This window comes from Pelodiscus sinensis, chromosome 1 (genome assembly GCF_049634645.1).
Source record: "Pelodiscus sinensis isolate JC-2024 chromosome 1, ASM4963464v1, whole genome shotgun sequence".
Taxonomy (NCBI): Eukaryota; Metazoa; Chordata; order Testudines; family Trionychidae; genus Pelodiscus; species Pelodiscus sinensis.
Window position 1 is genome coordinate 320,569,254 of NC_134711.1, and position 19,918 is coordinate 320,589,171.

General features: G+C 45.6%; 1 protein-coding gene across 5 annotated transcripts in view; it reads right to left on the minus strand.

The window, feature by feature from the left end:
* FCHSD2 (FCH and double SH3 domains 2) overlaps positions 1 to 19,918 on the minus strand; it is a 268,315-nt gene that overhangs the window by 189,357 nt on the left and 59,040 nt on the right. For 4 of the 5 annotated variants that reach the window (XM_075919548.1, XM_075919550.1, XM_006130860.4 and 1 more), the window contains exon 3: positions 9,647 to 9,692. The exons of the other annotated variant lie outside the window; for it this stretch is intronic. In XM_075919548.1, the coding sequence (XP_075775663.1) occupies positions 9,647 to 9,692 (46 nt within the window). The remainder of the gene's footprint in view (positions 1 to 9,646; positions 9,693 to 19,918) is intronic. 5 annotated transcript variants of the gene reach the window in all.

Consider the following 19,918-nt stretch of genomic DNA (forward strand, 5'->3'; position numbering starts at 1 on the left):
CTCACTGCCGCTTGGCGAGCCCTGAGTATTTGGATCAAAACCTGAAAGATATATAGACATGCACTTACGTGCAACTGTCCAATGTTCTGGGGCAACTAATACATTACTTTAAAGGAAGAAGAGTATTGAATGTAATAAGTGTTTGATATTTTTTGTTTTTAAAATTCATCACACTAATTTTGCTCTAAATTCAAACTTCCCTCCCATCACTTCTATTCCTCTGCCCCACATTGCACATGATTCTCTGGCACTCTGATTCTCCTCCCCTCTTCTGTCCATACAATCAAATTATCTACTTCTCTTCCTTCTGTGGTTACGATGGTCATACATCCTATTCTCTCTCTCTGGTATTTGAAAAGGCTGTCTAGATACCTGGTTCTCTTGTCTGGGCACTTCTCTCCTAATGGCAGCTGCTGGTTTATCTTCTGCTAACAGCTCCCACTGGCATTCACAGCACCAGTCTCACTGGTGATTCCAGTCTGAGGGATGTTCCCTCATATGTACAAAAAGGCCACAATGGAGACAAATTAAACTGTCCTCCTCTTCCTTACTTCCACAGGTCGAAACCTCCCTTGTCCGGCACCCTCTAGACCTGAGTGGTCCCAAACCACAAGTTTGCTGAACAAAGGGAGGTCTAGGCTCCCTACCCAGCTGTAGGCTCTGCTCCTGGCTTGGTCTGTGCTTCCTGCCACTTGCCACTGCTTCCACCCCTCACCATGACAGCCCTAACCAGGACTGCTTTCTCCACCGGCCAGTCCCGGACAGGGGCCAGACATGCTGCCTCCCTCAGCTAGCTGTGAACCCAGCTGCCTACCCCGCTGACTCCAGTCCTAGACGGGGCTGCACTCTCCGCCACCAGCCCTGACCAATGCAGTGTTTCCCACTGCACCAGCCTAAGCATGGCTGCAGTCCTGGCCACTGGCCCCACTGCCTTCAGCCCCAGCTAGGGTTGTGATCCTTGCCATCAGCCCTGGCCAGGGCTGTGCTCCCCACTGCACCAGCCCCAGTGGTGATGCACTTCCCACCACCAGCCCAGCCCAGGCTGCGCTTCTGAAACTGGCCAGCCGGGTCTCTCTGGTCCAGAAACATCAGGATTTTAGAGGTTCAACCTGTAGATGCTTTTATATGCATCCATATGTTTCTAACTTGTATGGAAACAAGAAGGAGCAACGACACCATATAGTCTGCATAGATGTTAGTTGGTATTCAGATCACCTCCTAAACATTAATTTGGTCTTAGAATAATCAGGCAGAAAAATTCATAAAAATGCACTATATTTAATTAAAATGGTTGATTACAAGCGCATCCCACATTTGCAAGTGATGAGCAATGCAATAGTTAATGACAGTTAAAGCATTATACCTAGAATCTCAATCAGAATTCACTTAAATGGTGTAGTTTGCAGCTCAAGTTATTGATTCAGCCTCTCTGCAAACTCAGGCAGACATTGTTGAACTGGTTACACTAAGATCACATACTAAAGGTTTACTTTTATCTTTAAACCTTATAAGTGCAGACTAAATAAATAAGCAGATATTCTGAACAAAAAACAAGTTCCATCTGTGAAGGGCAACATGCCATAATCTATGGGAAATGCTGTGCTATGCAGTAAGGATGTTAAGGACTAATTGACTAGACAATAAGCAAATGCTTATCCGATAGTCGAGACAACTAGTCGAAGAAAAGAGGGGGTGAGAAGAGCGGGGGAGAAGAGCGGGTACTTCAAAGTGGCAGTGCCACACAGAGTCCGTACCCAGGCTCTGTGTGCTGCTGCCACTTTGAAACGCTGAGGCAGCGTTCAAAAGGGCAACACTGCATGGATCCCAGGGTGAGCTGGATACTCCCCAGCTGATCCCAGACTGCACACACCATTTCTGCAGAACCAGGATCAGCTGGGGAGTCCCCAGCTGATCGGGGTTCTGTGGAAATGCCTCATGGAGCCTAGGATCAGGGGGTGGAGTCTCCCACTGTCCCCAGGTTCCATGAGGGCACTTGTGCTTTGAAATGCACAAGAGCCCCTGCTGTACATTTCAAAGCTGGCACGGCCATGTGCAGCATGGAGTCAACGAGGGCTCTTGTACATTTCAAAGGAGGAATGCGGAAGTGCCTATCAACTAGTAGGGTTGCCAAGTGTCCGGTATTGTACCGGACAGTCCGATATTTGTGTGCTCTGTCCAGTAAAAATACCAGACATGTGCAATGTCCAGTATTTTCTGATTTTTCCGGCTGCGTACCCGACGGAAGCCTGGCGTGGGCGGGGGAGCTGCTGGGAGTCCCAACTGGGAGGCAGGGCCGGGATTGCTGCTGGGAGCCCTCAATTGGTTGAGTGTGAGGAGGAGGGGAAGCCTCCTCCTTGTCCGTGAGTCGCCAGAAGCCTGCACGGGACAGGCAGCAAGTGCCCAGGTCAGTCCCGCTCCCCGCCAGCCAATTTGCTCACCCCTCCCTTCCCGGCCAGCCAGTTCTCCCCCACTTCCCCTCCTGATCTTCCCCGGCCAGCCTCCAATACCCTCCCCCCCCCCCCAGCTCTACTTCCCGCCTGCCCGTTCCTCTTCCTTGTCTCCCCCGGACAGCGCCGCTGCACCTCTCCCCACCCCGGCCAGCTCTGCTTCCCGCCCCCCTTCTTCCCGGCCAGCGCTGCTGCACCCCCCCGCCAGCTGTGCTTCCTGCTCCCCCTTCCCCCAGCCAGCCCCACTCCCTTCCATTCGGTCCCTCCTCCCCCGATATCCCGCGGCCAGCCCGGTTCCACCCGACCTCCCTCCCCCACGACTAGCCCTGCTTCCCATTGGCCCCTCCATCTCCCCCGGCCAGCCCTGTTGCTGCTGCCCCCCACCCACCGTTAGCTGTTTCCAGGCCCCTGCCCCCTCCCGGCCAGAAGCACTCCCTTCTTGCCACCCTCCCCCCCCATGAAGCGCGTTCGTGGGTTTTTTTTTTTTTAAATGATTACCTGGTAACCGCTAGCAGTGATCCAGAGGTTGTGTGGGTTTTTTTAGCTCAACAACTTTGCCCCTCCCTCCCCCCCCCCATCAACAACATTTTTTCTCTGTGAGTTTTTTTGTTTGGGGGGGGGAGGGGTTCGGTATTTTTCTTTCAGCCATCTGGCAACCCTATCAACTAGTAGAGTAGTTGATGGAAATTCCATTGACTACTCAACTAGTAAATTAATCGTTAGTTAACATCCCTACTATGGAGTTATAAATTATAAATAACAATGATTTCTTTTACATGTAGATTTCTTTTAGATACTTAGCAGAATTAATAGAGTGAATGTTATATGGATAGTAATCCAAAGATGAAATTGTATTTCCATTCAGTGAAATGGTATTTGAAGAGCTTTGTGCCATGCAGCCAGCACACCAGTTATGATTAATAGCCAGCACAGCAGGATTTCACTGCAGGGGAGTCTGCAGCATTGTCACTTCCAAACAATATTATTAGATATCTCTTTAGCAGAATAGGTTTGTATAAGCACTTCCAGTTCTGATGACAGGGTGAACTTTTAAATGCATATGTTTTTGTTTAGCAGAGAGCTGCTATATTTAATACCACAAACTTCTAGTGACAACACTGGAGTATACAGGCAGTCCCCGGGTTACATGGATCCGACTTACATCGGATCCCTACTTACAAACGGGGTGAGGCAACCCTGCACTAGCTGCTTCCCCCCAGCAGACCAGGGAGACGCGGAGCGGCTTTTCTCAGCAGACACCTCAACTTGAGAATAAAGGACTGAGGGAAGTGAGGTGTGGGAGAATAAAAGTGAGCTCTGGAGAAATGTTTGGCTAGAGTTTCACCTACAATATGTACCAGTTCCGACTTACATACAAATTCAACTTAAGAACAAACCTACAGTCCCTATCTTGTACGTAACCCAGGGACTGCCTGTATACACATGCATTACCATAATACAAATAGATATAAATAAAATTCTGAGATCTCCAGTAAGATCCACTGGGCTAGGTGTTATATTGAGCTCTTGAATTAAACACTCTAGGGTAGCCAAAGGATAGGTATAATACATAAACAAAAGCAGTAAACACACTACTAAATCACTTATTAGGTTATTTCTGTGCAGATGTGTACCATAATTTACTATGCTGACACAAACTGCTCACAACTGCAGGATATTAAGGTCTACACAGGTTCCATCCTTATATAAAGATGCATTGTGCAGAACTGTGGTACACAAGTACTGTATATCAGCATATAACAGTGTTCCAAAATAATACTGTGAGAGAGTGTATCAGCCCCACAATAAGGAAGCTAGGACTAACCAGGCTCACCTGGCTGAAGAAGTCCTGCCCCCCCAGCCCTACTGGGCATGCTCAGACAGTAGCCCAGGTATAAAGGCCTAGAGAGAGGCTCAGTCTGTGTTGGCTGCTGAGGAGGTACTGCTCAAGCTCTGGGAGGCCAGTGGAACTGGGCCTGGGGACCAGCCTGCAAGACACCAGAGATATGGCTGAGGACCTGGAAAAAGGACCCTGGAAGGAGTCCAGAGGAAACTGGTAGGAAGTAGCCCAGGACAGGAGATTGTATCTCGAGGTACTCAGTGTGTTGCGGTGGGACTCCCTGCTGAGCAAGCAATGGACCACACCACTGCAAACAGGGAACTGGGCTAGAATCGGAGTAGGGAGGGCCTGGGTCCTCCTACCCCTCAATTCCCAACCTGTGGGGCTGGCACTCATCTGCTACTAGGCCGCACTGGCCCAGCAGGAGGGGCATTTGCTAAGGACTCTGGCTGTTAGGCCACACTGCCCCAGTGGGAGGGGCGTGAGTGCAGAACTGCAGTTGAGTTTCAGGACATGTGGAGTTGAGGGAGTGGTTCCAAGAACCCCAGGGATGCAACAGAACACCCTGGGAGAAGGATGTCACACACCACATCCCTGACAAATACAAAAATGGACTTTTTGACAAGGTGCTAAGAGAAGTATTAATATTGTTTTTAAAATGTTGCCTATTCTTTCCTATAGAGGAGACTGACAAATAAGTCGAACTTCAATCTTCCATGAGTCAGTTTGCTAAAGCAACAAAAGACATTGGGCTATTTTGCACTAGATTCTTTGCAAGAAATACCTTTAAACAGCTCAGGTTTTGCCCACACTCCAAGTTTCTCAAGCCAGAATATGAATTTATAGTGCACCTAGTATGACCATACAGTACCATGCCTTGTGCGCTCTGCTAAGGTGCAGTAAGCACTACACTGTAGTATTGTTCACATGGTATGCTGCTAGGAAGCTGAGCTAGTGTGTTGTGCATTCATAGCCTGGCTTGCTGCACAGTAACTCACTTTGTAGACAAGCCCTTCAACATTTTACTTAAACTCATCTGCTGAGAATTCAAGAATACTTAGCTCTTTTTATTAGCATTTTTTAAAAATAAATCTCTCATTATAATGAATGGGAAAGAGTTTTGTAATTTTGCCCTGCACTGGCCCTTTACAGGTAAAATCCACCTCTGGGAGAGGGTTGAGATCAAAGCCCACAGCTGAGGCAGATATTGCCAATTAGGGCCCAGCTGTGGGCTGTATAAGTAAGGGCTCTGAGAGGGAGGAAGGGAAGCAGACTCTTGTTCTGGCTGTGGAGCAGGAGGGACCTGGCTGTCACGGAAGCTGAAGACTTCCTGAGACAGGGCAGTGGTGGGGAAAGGCAGGCAAAGCTGGGGAACTCTGGCCTGATCTCACTCCCAGGCTGCAGGGCCTGAAGCAAAGCCTGAGAGAACTAGGGCTGCAGGGAGGCAGCCAGGAAAGGAGAAGGCAGCAAAGTCCACATCCCCTTGCCAATGATGAGTGGTCATTACAGACTGCAGTACACCCCTTTGGCAGGAGCTAGATCAGGGATACTCAACTTTGGAAGCCCCAGGGGCCACAATGATACTCACAGCACATGAGGAGGGCTGCAACTTAAGTTTGATTGCACGTAAATGCAAATATATATGCCAATATATGCAAAGCGCTTCTTATACACTGACGGGCATGAATACAAAGATAAAGGCAAGACTATACAACACACAGGCCCCATTTAAGTCAGGTCTGCTGATATTAATCAAATGCAATATTTACGCAATTTCCACCCATATGACAGCACTTTTAATGAGCAATGACAGTTTAGGAATTTAACTACTAAAATGCATCTCAACAGAAGACCCTTATACTGACTCACCGTTGTGGAGCGTGTTCCCTATGGAGGCCATGTTCAAAGGATCCCACCTGTGGGCAGCATATTGAGCCTCACGTAAACCCAAACTGCATCATGGGCCACATGTTGAGTAGCCCTGAGCTAGATGAAGACTGGCAGTGGGTCACTGTGGCAAGGTGGGGAAAGGGGAATTATGTGTTCCCTGGGAAGGGAGGACCCCAGCGTGCAGAAACTGATAAACACTTCCTCCCACCCCCCCCCACCCCGGAAGGGGCCGAGTCACTGAAGTGGGCACTGTCAGAGAGCAATGTCCTGAAGAGAACACTGCAGTCCAAGAGTGATGCGAATCTAGAGCTGAAGCGTGAAGTGAGGACACAGAAGGACACCTGCCAGAGGGAGGTGTCCTGCTTCCAAGCTAATTCCCAGTGCTACTGGCAAGGCAGTGCCGTGGCAGCAAGTGGCTGCCCCGTGACAAAGTTATACTTAGCTCAACGAAAATTTGTATTGTTGGGAAGCATTATCAGAAAATTCACACGATCTCCAGAAGATAAATCTTTTTACAACTCTAAATGTGAAGTATTCAATGTTTTGAGATAATACATCTATCACCAAACAAAGGATGCAATCCTGCAAAACTTTTATTCATGTGATTAGTTACAAAATTCTAAAAAGTGCCAGGTGAAATGCTGGAAATTAGTATTTTTTTACTATAAGGTATGAAAGCCTCTGGTACCATATCTCCAGAACTCTGAATGCAATTATTAATTTTCCTAACTTCATTTAAACTTTACCCCATATAGAAAGAATACTAAAAGCTTTCACAAGTGCAAAAACACAACTCACCATTATATTAGATAATGCAGAGACTCTGTGCATCACTTAGCACAAAGGCATCACAATTGATTTAGGAGTCTGACATTCTGGAATGAAATCCAGGCTACTGAAGTGCTTTGTCACCCCTGCCCTGCAACTTTTGGTGTTTCACAATACTTTGCTGCAATAGAATCAAACAGCATGCAGGTCATACACAATGTCTGTGTATTGCCACAACTCTTGATCCAACAACTCCAACCCCAGCAACACTTCATCTTTCAGCAGCCTTTGGATACTAGATGCAGGATGATCCCAACATACTTCCAAGCCCTGAACATCTCCCCAAGACTCATGTTCTACAATGTCCAGCCCTTTCCTGGACAATCCAGATAAAGACAGTTGTTCCTCTAAGGCAGGTGTGGCGAATGTAAGGACCGGAGGGCCAGATGCAGCCCCCAGCTTGCCTGGAACTGGCCCTTGAGGCTCAGGGCTCCCCCCACCATTGGGGAGCCCATGCTAGTGAGGGGTGGGTCCTTTTGTTGTTCTTCTCACTTGTGTGCAGCCCCCCAACTGATTTTTCTGTGGGTCTGTGACCTGACTAAAAAAAAAAAAATTACTCACCTCTGCTCTAAGACAACCAGTATAAGATAGTTTGTTACCTCAAATTGAGCTACCGAAACAATTCATAACACTTGCATTAGTTTTAATGAAAAGATGAAACAAGCTTACTTAATTACTAAGGATGTTAAAGACTAATCAACTATCCGATAAGCAAATGCTTATCAGATAGTCGACTTCCCCCCCTTTGCTGCCTCTATCTTATACTTCAAAGGGCAGTGACGCACAGCTAATCCCGGCTCAGATATGCGGTGCTGCCCCTTTGAACCTGCCTCAGTGTTTCAAAGGGGCAACGCCGCCTGGAGACCAGGGTTAGCTAGGGACTCCCCAGCTGATCCTGGACTCCATGCAGCATTTCCACAGAAAGCAGGATCTACTGGGGAGTCCCCTGCTGGGGAATCTTGTATGTTTCAAAGCTGACACACCCATGTGCAGCGGGACTTCCTGTTTGGCCCCAGGCTGCATGTGATGTTCCACATTCCTCCTTTGAAATGTACAACAGCTCATACAGGAGCTCTTGTACATTTCAAAGGAGGAATGCAGATGTGCCTATTGACTAGTTGAGTAGTTAATGGAAATTCCATCAACTACTTGATTAGTAAATTAATTGCAATTTAATATCCTTAGTCCCTGCTCCTTCCCCCTTTCTCCCAGAATTTAAACACCACAAATCATTTGCAATGTTCAAGCTCTGGGAGGGAAAGGGAAGGGGCACAAATCAGCCAATTCACAGAGCACCAGAATCGCTGGGAAAAGAAGGGACAGAGCACGCTCACGGGAGGAGACTGAGAAAGAGGCTTGAGTGAGGGTTTAAGGGAAGAGGTGGAGTACGAGCGGGGCCTATAGCACAGGGTAGAGCGTTGAGCAGCCACTGGCAAAATGACAAGTGACACATTTAAAGCAAGGGCACATGTAAGTTGCATGTTGATTGTGCACAACCTGGTGAGAGTCATGTGCTCCCTCTGCTTCTTTATGTTTCCTTTGCTGGCAGTGTAATTTGCCCCTAATAATGGATCACTTTCTGTTGAAAGGCATGATAAAGAAGATTCAAGTGCAATGTATTTAATCTTATTCTTGAGGTCATGGTTCGCGAGCATGCCAATTAATAGCCTTGGTTGCCCATTGCTGATTGCCCATCGCCAGGACTGGACAAATACCAGCCCACGGGCTGGGTCTGGTTAGCTTTTGGTGGATCCTCACCACTATATTTACCTGCACAGCTGCAGGTACTGGCAACTGCAGCTCCCATTGGCCATGGATCACCATTCCCGACCACTGGGAGCTGCAGGAAGCAGTGTCCCGCACCACTATGGTTGCCCTGCTATGATTTATAAAATACACTCTACACAGAAATGTAACTAGTTTCCCTGTTTAATGTTTCTTTCCTCCCCCCCTCCCCCCCACACACACACACTTCCCCCATGTGTTTTACATTCATAACATTTTAGAGCGGCCAACCGAGGTTCCATGAAATTTTATCAAACTGTCACAAATTAAACCAGGAGCTGTATCTTGTCCCCAAACTGGAAGGGTCTGCAAGAGGGAGAACCCACTAAAACAATACCCAGTCTACTCCTTGCCATATCTCTCCATCAAAAGCCTGATTAAACTGATGAGCCTGGCAGAATGTGCTAAAGCTCACTAGGTTTGGACTATTTAGATCATGGGAAAGTAAGGTCTAAGCAAGACTATATGTAATGCAAATATAATGCTACTGCAATTATGATACTACAATGACTTTTCCTCTCTTTTCTCTAACCAATTTTATTCTATCTATTACATGACTGCCACTCTGACGCTGGGAAAGGTTGAAAAAAGTTACTGTGGACCAAGTCCAAAACCAACAATTCCTCTCTAGATCTTTCCTGAGCCAGGCTTCAGAGCAAATTGTTTAGTACAGTTAGGAATATCTGATCCAAATTATAAAGAGAGCTGAGAGCTATTTTGTATTTTCTGATGCACAGAAAACAGCCTATGTAAAATGCAAAATAATGCTGCAGAAGATTTCTGAATCAATTAATGTATCCTTACATTCAGAAAACAATGACTTAGACAATAAAGACAAATTTATTCTAGGACTTACCTGTGCATACTCTCTCTCAATTGCAGCTTTCTTCTGACTGAATGTCCTACAAAAAACAGGGGAGAGTCCATTAAGACACGCAGCAGTAAACTATACAAACAATAATTAAATGGGGGCTTTATATAACTTTAGTTCAGCTGCACCCACCAGGCAGCCTTTTTAACCAAAAGAAGAGCTAAACTGTTTGACAATTGTGTATTAACTGCCTAGCAACCACTTACATGTGGACACCACAGATTAAGAGCTCCGTCCCTCAAACTTCATTTACTTCAATAAAATTCTCTTTAGATTTATACTGGTTTATCAGACAACAAAATTCGGCCTTCAGGCATAACTTCTTTTGGGATTGTCTCTCCCTGACTGCATCTGAACATACTAGCCTAATTGTTCTAGATGCAGGACTCATTTCACTTTCTTGCACCATCTTCACTCAAGAATGCCCTGACTTAGCAATCAGTGTAGCTGCATTAGAGGGTATCCATGTACCTCAATTGGTTTAAGCCTCTATATGCCCTTCCACATTTAGGGGTCAGTAGAGATTGAGCTACACCAATTGCTTGCCATAGATTATTGAACTGAATAATCAGTAATACTGAGTGTAAGTAATACTAATACTGAATATAAGTGAATGCCAAGTATTGCTGGTTTTACAGATGGGCAAAGGAACATCTGGAGGGTAGGGTCATAATTCAAAATGATCTGGACAAACTGGAGAAATGGGCTGAAGTAATAAGGACAAATGCAAAATACTCCACTTAGGAAGGAACAATCAGTCTCTCACATACAGAATGGGAAGCGACTATCTAGGAAGGAGTACTGCAGAAAGAGATCTAGGGGTCAGAGTGGACCACAAGCTAAATAGGAGTCAGTGTGATGCTGCTGCAAAAAAAAGTAAACATGATTCTGGGAGGCATTAACAGAAGTGTTGTGAACAAGACACAAGAAGTCATTCTTCCACTCTACTCTGCGCTGATTAGACCTTAATTGGAGTATTGTGTCCAGTTCTGGGTATCACATTTCAAGAAAGATGTGGAGAAGTCAGAGAACGTCCAGAAAGAGCAACAAGAATGATTAAATGTCTAGAGAACATGACCTATGAAGGAAGACTGAAAGAATTAGCCTGGTTTAGTTTGGAAAGGAAAAGACATGATAGCAGTTTTCAGGTATCTAAAAGGGTGTCACAAAGAGAAGGGAGAAAAATTGTTCCCCTTAGCCTCTGAGGATAGAACAAATAGCAATGGGTTTAAACTACAGCAAGGGAGGGTTTAGGCTGGACATTAGGAAAAACTTCCTATCTGTCAGGGTGGTTAAACACTGGAATAAGTTGCCTAGGGAGGTTGTGGAATCTCCATCTCTGGAGATAATTAAGAGCAAGTTAGATAGACATCCATCAGGGATGGACTAGATGGTACTAGGTCCTGCCATGAGGGTCGGGGACTGGACTCGATGACCTCTCGAGGTCCTTTCTAGTTCTAGTGTTCTATGATTCTATGAAAAAACAGGAGTAGAATCAGTATATTTCATTTCAGCACAAGCTTGATAAATTATCCCACCATGGCATTGTGAACCAAATTCCACTCTTTGGACATCAATACAAATCTTGAGTAACTACAGACCCTTCAAATCAGTTGTGCCAAGTTTACACCACTATAGTAGCTAAATTTTGTATTTTAGTCAATCATATTCTGGGAAAAATGGGATTGACAAAGCTTTCAGTGTACCCTTGAATTATAAGGTCCAAGTTTGAAGCAATCTTGTTGTAAAATAAAAACAAATTATGTTACTCTGTTCCATCTAATTACAGTAGGTTTCAGTACTCTGTAGCCCCAGGAGAACCAAATTACAGCAGCACAAACAAAATGAAGAATAGTTAAACCACAGTTAATCCTTCGCAGATTTAGAATTGTCTAAATGTGTCAAGATTGCCAGTAGTGCTCTGGCAGTTTAAGTAATTTTCTTTTACCTACAAACAGCCAAGCCATAGAATTTTCTTTGATCTGCATTTCCAGATATTTAAAAGCATGTTTTTTTCTAATGAGATTAATATGCTATGCCCAAAACACCTGACTTGAATTCTATTTAAATTAAATGAAAATGAATTGAACAATCATTATGGAGAGAAGCTAGAAGTTAAGGTAAAATACAGCAGATGCTTGCTTTTTTTTTTTTTTTTTTTTTTTTTTTGCTTGCAGTCACCCTTTGTAAGAGCAACTGGCTCTTATGAAAAAGATGTCCTCTAGATACACTTTCCCTACTATGAGTTATCAACATTCTCCATAACAGCAAAGCCACTTAGGAGCAACATAGCAAAAGAGCACTGGTATGTTGCCACTAATGAGTATCTGCTGTATTCTGTAACAACATCCAAGAAAATTTAAATTAAAACAAACAAAACACCAATGGAGCGTTCCATTCTTACCAACTACTCCATTTTGTTTACTGAACACGCTCTTCGGGTACATCTACACAGCAGTAGTATTTCAGAATAACTGATGCTATTGAGAAATAACAGTCCGTATCTACACTACAAGAAGTTATTTCGACATAATGGCAAAATAATGTCAAGCTGGAGTACTTCTTACTCTAACTTCTGTAACCCTCATTTTATGAGGAGTACAGGAAATCAGAGGAAGAGTGCTTTTCCTCAGACTTTCTACTGCATAGACAGCTCCATAAGCCGAAATAAGCTATTTCAACATAAGCTAGGCAATTGACGTAGCTCAAGTTGCATAGCTTATTCTGGCTTTAGCTCTGCTGTGCAGACGTGCCTTTAGAGATTGCCTATTTCAAATAAACTGTAAAAAGAGTTACTCACCTTGTGCAATAACAGAGGTTCTTCGAAATGGTTGTCCCTGTGGGTGATCCACCTTAGGTCTTTGGGGTGCTGGTGCACGCCTAGTCAGAGATTTATGGTAGCAGTTCCTCTGGTAGGCTGTGCACACAAAGCAGACAGTGCGCATGGTGCTACTACTATGCATGCAAAGCCAACGGTCCCCTCAATTCCTTCTTTGCCCCAGATGAAATAGGGTAGGTGGTGGAGCACCCACAGGGACAACCATCTCGAAGAATCTCTGTTACTGCACAAGGTCAGTAACCCTCTCTTCTTCTTCTTGGAGTGTCCCTGTGGGTGCTCCACCTTAGGTGACTGTAGAGCAATGCTTGTAATGAGGAGGCGAATGCTTCAGCTATTTAGTATGCTGGACCATGGACAGCGCAGTGTGCCCATACTTGGTGCCCTGGAACAAGTAGGCATAATGTCTGGCGAAAGTGTGTGCAGAAGACCATGTTACAGCTCTGCAAATGTCTGTAAGACGGATACTATTGAGCTGGCTACAGAAGCCATCATAGCCCTTGTGGAATATGCATGTAGCTATAGTAGATGTCCTTAATTGAACGAGGAATAGAGCTAACTGGATGCAGTCCACTATCCATCTGAATAACCTCTGGGTGGAGACTGGCTTGCCCAGAGATCTCTCTGTAGTGGACACAAATAGTCTAGGAGTCTTGCAGATTCCCTTTGTCCTGTCTAAATAAAAGGCAAATGCTCTGTTCACATCGAGCATGTGCCCTGTAGCCTCTTTAGCTTTGGCATGGGGTTTGGGAAGAAGATGGGTAGTATCACAGGTTCACTGAAGTGAAAAGAGGATATCTTTGCCAAGAACTTTGGATGTGGTCACAGAATCTCTTTATCATTGTGAAATACTGTAAAGGTTGGATCTGCCATTAATGCACGGATTTCACTTACCCTCCTGGCTGATGTAACAGCTATCAATAGAGCCACCTTCATTGATAAGTGGAGCATGGGGACATGGGTTCAAAAGGTGTACAGGGGAGGGCACAAAATACTAAATTGAAGTCCCAGGTTGGGACTGGAGGTTTAATAGGCTGAAGTGTTCTAAATGCCCTTAAGAAAATGCTTAGTTGTAGGATGAGCAAAGATCAATTTGTTTTCAATGAGTTGATGAAAAGCTGTTATGGCCACAAGGTGAAACTTTAATGACCTAAATGAAAGGTCTGAGTGTTTTAGGTTTAAAAGATATTCCAAGATGCCCAAGAGTGGTACTGTCGATGAGTTTGCAGACTTTTGTTTTGCCGAGAGCAAAAATCTACGCCACTTATACAGGTAAGATCTTCTGGTTGTTAGTCTACAGCTGTTCAGTAAAGTTTGTTTAACTTGATCAGTGAATGTTGTTTTTATTGAGGGGAGCTACTGAGAAACCAGGCTCAGAGATGAAGGATCTGGAGGGATGCATGGCGAATTTGTCCACCCAGCTGCGCGAGAATGTCGGAAAGCAGCAGGAGACACCATGGCGACCTCCTGGACATCTGTAGCAGGTAAATGTACCAGGTCTGTCGTGGCCAGGCTAAAGCAATAAGAATTACTTGTGCTGCATCTGCTCTTATTTTGTTGATTACTTGATGTAGGAGTGGAATCGGAGGAAAAGCATATAGAAGGGATGAACTCCAGGGTATCATGAATGAATCCCCCAGGGGCTGCAAGCCAATGCCCACATGTGAACAGTATTGTGGACACTTAAGGGCATCGGCTGCAAACAGGCCCACTCTGGGGAACCCCCAGTGACTGAAGATCTGTTGTAGAATGTTGGGGTCCATTTCCCATACGCGATTGAAGATGAAATTTCTGCTAAGACTGTCTGCGGTAAGATTGTCCTTGCACGGAAGGTAAGAAGCTTGTATGCTTATGTTGTGAGCAGTGCACCACATCCACAGATGGACAGCCTCCCTGCATTGTCGATGAGACCTGGCTCCCCCCTCCCTGTTGATGTAATACATTGTGGCTTGGTTATCCGTAAAAATCTGAACCGTGTTCTTGCGTATAAGGAAATGTTGGCATGCACAGAATACTGCTGTAGTTCTAATAGGTTTATGTGCAGGGTGCGCTTCTGTGGAGACCAATGACTGAGTTCTGAGAGGACCAGAGTGTACTCCCCATTCCAGGAGGGAGGCAGCTGTCATGTTGGTCACAGTCGGGGGATGTCTGTGGAAAGGTACTCCACTGCACATGATTTTGGGGTCCGCCCACCAGTCTAGTGATCGTTTGATTTTGTTTGGGATTGAGAGTAGTTTCCTGATGTTGTTGTAATGAGGTCTGCATAAAGTCCTAAGCCACTGTTGCAAGGGTTACCATTGATGTGACCGCTGCCATATGGCCTAATAACTGAAGGCAGGCCCTAGCTGGAACTTGTAGCTGGTTTGGAACAGTGCAATAAGGTCCTTGATGGACTGGAATCTTTGCTGTGGGAGGGAGGCTATAGCCCAAAACACAATAGGTAGTCCCCGATAAAGTCCATAGTCTGGGCTGGTTGTAGTCTGCACTTGGGTAGATTTATTTGTAGCCCATGGGTCTGGAACAGAGTCACAGAATCATAGTTAACAGAGTCCTGGTTAATGAGACTGCATCTTTGGCTTCCTGGCTTGTGGTTGCCCTCATCAGACAATCATCGAGGTAAGGGAATGGAGTAACACCCTGTATTGGAAGTGAGTGTCGCCTAGGGCAAATCCTAGGTATTTTCAATGTGCTGGGTGAATGGATACGTGGAAGTAAACATCCTGAAGGTTGAGAGTCGATAAATAAGGGGGACTGGTTAAGTTTGGTATTACAGTGGACAGAGTGACCATCTTGAAGCGTTGAGGCCATGTGTGGCAGTTGAGCCTTCTGAGATCAAGAATTGGTCTCTATCCTCCCGATTTGCTTGTTGCCATAGATGAGAAGTTATTAGACTCTCTGACCTTCAAAGTGTTTATCTCGACATGTCCTCATTTATATTAGCTATGAACTGTTCTCTCTTTTCTCGTCCAGAAGGCTATCAATACAACATGAAAAATTGCTTGAAGATGTGATGCATATATTTTGCGAGCATTGATGTGTAGCTGGATATATGCAGCTGTAAAGATGCAGAGGAATAAGCCTTTCTACTCATAAGTCTAGGCTCTCCCACTCCTTATCATACAGCATGGTCCTGGTTGCACTCTGTTTTCCCTTCTGGTTAACAGTGTCCACCACTACAGAGTTGGGGGATGGGTGGGAAAAAAGGAAGTTGGCACCTTGAAGGGCAACTTATTATTTACGGTCAGATCTTTTGCAGACCGGTGGGATTGTGGCTGGTGTCTGTTAGATGATTTTGGCAGGATCCATGAGCGCCAGGACCATTGGGAAACCAGTTTAGCAGCCAGGGAGGCATGAGGAATGCTGATCAATTTATGTTGTATTTTGGGGAGACTCATCAGGGAGACCTCCAGATCGTCTACAACCCTCTTGTATAGTTCTTGGAATGAACTGAAGTTACCTCCTGCCGTGGGCGGCGGCAGGGGCATTAGGGTGTCATCAGAGGAAGACAAGGATATGTGAGTTAGAAGGTGGGAAGATACAGTGGATCCCTCTTGAGAGTGGGTCATCTTCCTCTTGGTAGGCTGACTTGTCAAGAGATGGCAGGGATGTCGCTCTTGATAGTGCTGCAGGAGTTGACTGAGGTGGCACCTGCTGGGGTTGCTGGGCTTGGTATGATATCCATGGGTCCCAATAGGGCCAACTGGGTGGGAGTGGCACAGGAGGGGGCAATCATTGTGGTGGTTGCAATTGCAGTGCTATTTGTTGCTGTTGTGGCTGCTTTGGGGAGGAGTGCCTTGGGGTATGGGTATCAACCAAGGGCTCGTCATCCTCGTCACTTGATAGCAGTGGTGCCAAGCCTCATGGAGTTAAGGACAGGAACCTGCCAGACATGGGCATACTAATGGTGCTGAATAAAGGGGTTTTGGACACTGACATTACTATGAGCTCCTCAGAGGTAGTGAATGGGAGCGGTGCCGGGGTCTCCGTTATTGATGGCAGCATTGATGGTGGTGTGGAAGATCATTGGTACTGCCTAACTGTGCCTCTTCGGTGCCAGAGGTGGCATAAGTGCAGAGGCTTGGCCTTCCTCAGTGCCAAATGTGCCTCAGCTGAGGCTGATTTCGCCTTTGCTTTTGTCAGTACTGAGACGGGTGCAGATGGTGCCAGTGGTGCCGATTAAGACTTAGGCACTGAGGCACCAGCCAAGCTCATCTTGGTGAGGTCCTTGGACCCTCGGGAACCATCTGTGCCAGATGGTCCTGATACTTCCCTGTCCAGTGCCCTAACAGAGGTCGGTGCAGAGGGTATTTTGGGTGCTTGTGTCCCCGCTTCTTTGAAAGAGAGTCATGAGGAATGAGATCTCTTCCTGAACTGCTCAGAGGAAGAGTTTCTTGAATTAGAGCTTGCCAGAGCTGCCTTGTTGGACATGGCAAGGAGAGAGGATTGCCAAGGTGGGGTAGAGTGCTCCGGGTCTGAGGCTGGCCTCACCATGTTCTCAAGTGAGAGAAATTTGAGCTTGAGAGAAGGGAGTTTAGAGCTCCCTTGCTTTGCACATGTGAGCCATTAGTTGCTTGCAATGCTGGCACTGAGTGGTGGTGTGTGCCTGCTCCAGGCACCACACACACGGACATGCCCGTCAGAGACAGGAATTGAGAGCCTGCAGGAGAGGCAGCATTTAAAACCTGGGAAACCAGGCATCCCAGGTAGGCAAGTTGTCTAAGGCAGAAGATAGCCTTAACAGGAACAGAAAAAAACATTTTTTTAAAGTAAAAATAACTAGAAAGAACTTCTACTAACTATAAAAACACTATCACTAACACTATACTAACAGATAAGAACAAGATAAATTCAAAAAACTACTGTAAAACTGGAGAGCAACTACGATTTTGACTGACGCCGCCAGTGGCAGAGAAGGAACTGAGGGGACGGTTAGCTGCACACGCATGCAGCAGCTCTCCAAAGACCTAAGGTGGAGCACCCATAGGAACACTCCTCGAAAAAGAACACTGATGGCATTAAAGAGCCCAAGTAACCCTTTTCCATACTAGCAGCTATGGGGGCCTGGCCATATTCTAGATATGGTTATCACATCCTGCCAACCTAAATTTCCCCAGCAGTTTCCACTGCAAATAAGTGACTCTGTTTCAGAACTAGGTGAAATCATCACTGCATATTGTTTATAAAGTTGTTTACACTTCTGAAAGAAAGATGATACATGAAAGCTTTTGCAATAGATGACACTGGACCAACAATAGTTTTCTTATCAAAGCTCAAACTTCCAACTATAATAGCAAGCATATCTAAAAATACAGACTACCCTTCTGAAGCTATTGTAACATGAAAAACTTAAACAACAAATAGTCTGGTAGCACCTTAACGACTAACAAAACAAGTAGACAGTATCATGAGCTTTCACGGGCACAATCCATTTCTTCAGATGACTGGAGTATTAGAAGTCCAGATCCAAGAATAAATAAGGCAAACGGGAGGGGGGGAGGAAAAGAGAAAAATGGGGGGGAGAGAACGAGAGAGAGACAGCGAATAGATGGTTCAAGTGTTACAAGAGGCTGATAAGAACACGACTCTGTTGTTTTTTCAGTTTTTCCTGTTACAGACTAACTCGGCTACCTTTTGGACATGCAAGACACCGCATTCAGCCGTATGGAGTGGCAATCCATCAACTACACAAAGAAACTTGCACAGATCCAAATAGACATCTTCCTTTCTAAGTGCAAACAGGTGATCATCATACCTAAGGAACTGAGGGTGAAAAACCTACTGCAATCTACATATCCCACAGACTACAGCCAGAGATTATGCCACACACTCACAAAGAAACTCAGGAACCACCTTATCAGCATTCTATACAACAAACAGAAGAAAATCAAAGTGGTGTTCTCAAAATAAACGATAAAAAAAACCAAGCTTCCACACATACTTCATCTTTTCCAGACTTTAATAAAGTTTAACAAACCACCTACAAGGATCACTTCCATCTCCCTTCAGAAGAAAGGATAATAAACAATCCATGCTTTAGGATCTCTCATTCCCAATACCTTAAACTCACCTAGCAACATTGTCAACCTATCCAACCAATCTCTTAGCCCAGCAGAGGAATCTGTCCCATCTTGAGGACTCTCCTTCTGGCCCACCACTCCTACGAATGAGATTCACTTTGGTGGAGATCTGGAAGCCTATTTTCGCCACCTCCGCCTAAAGAAATATTTCCAACACACCAATGTACAACACACTGACCTTGCTGCTTCCCTCCTCCTCCTGGTCAATCCCACAAGAGGAAGGTTTCTATGTGGATTCATACCAACAGTCGTGATGAGAGAGTCTTGATTTCTAACATTGACTGCTTCTGCAAACGTGCTCGAGCTGACAAGGTCAGCAAGCATCCTATAACCTTGGTCATACAGAACACAATGCTATACACAGCCTCAAAAACAATTCTAACATTATAATTAAAGAGGCTGACAAAGGGGGCGCTGTAGTCATAATGAACAGAACAGATTATGAACAGGAGGCGACCAGACAACTCACCAACACCAGATTCTACAAGCCTCTCTTCTGTGATCCCACTAAAGAATATAAACACACACACACACACACAGAGCTCATGAAGCTCCCTGATGCTGCTCAGGATCAAATACATACTAACCCCTCCCGCAATCCCCGACCAGGAGTTTTCTGCTACCCAAGATACACAAACCTGGAAATCCCAGATGACCCATCATCTCAAACACTGGCACACTTACAACAAGATTATCTGGTTATACTCCTCAGACCCTATGCTACCAGCACTCCTAGCTATCTTCAAGACATCGCCGACTTCCTGAGGAAACTACAAAACATTAGTAATCGTCCTGAAAACACCATCCTGGCCACCATGGACGTAGAAGCTCTTTACAGTAGGGATATAATAGTGTAGTCGATTAAGCGATAAGCAAAAGAATATAGGTTAATGCTATAGACTACACGCAGGCTGGCCAACAGCCCAGCTCAGTACTGGCTCTCCCCGGGTCCAGATCCTAGCCCTGCTGTGGCTCTGCATTTAAAGTGTATTAGGAGCCAGGTGGGCAGGCCACCCAGCTCAGTTCCGGCTCACGCCAGGTCCAGGAGATTATACCCTCCTTTATCAAAGACAGCAGCACTGGGCAACAGGCAGCTGGTCCAGAAGGGGAGCTGGTTTTTAAACTGGCTCCCCTCGTGGACCAGCACCCACCTGGCAATCCCACACTGCCTCTGGCAAAGTGGCTACTGGCCCCACCCCTGGGGACTATAAAATTGTCGACTGATAAAAATTCATGAGGTTATTCGACTATTAAATTAACCGATATTTAACATCCCTACTTTACACCAAAATTCCACATGAAGACGGATTACAGACTATCAGGAACACCATCCCCGATGACAGC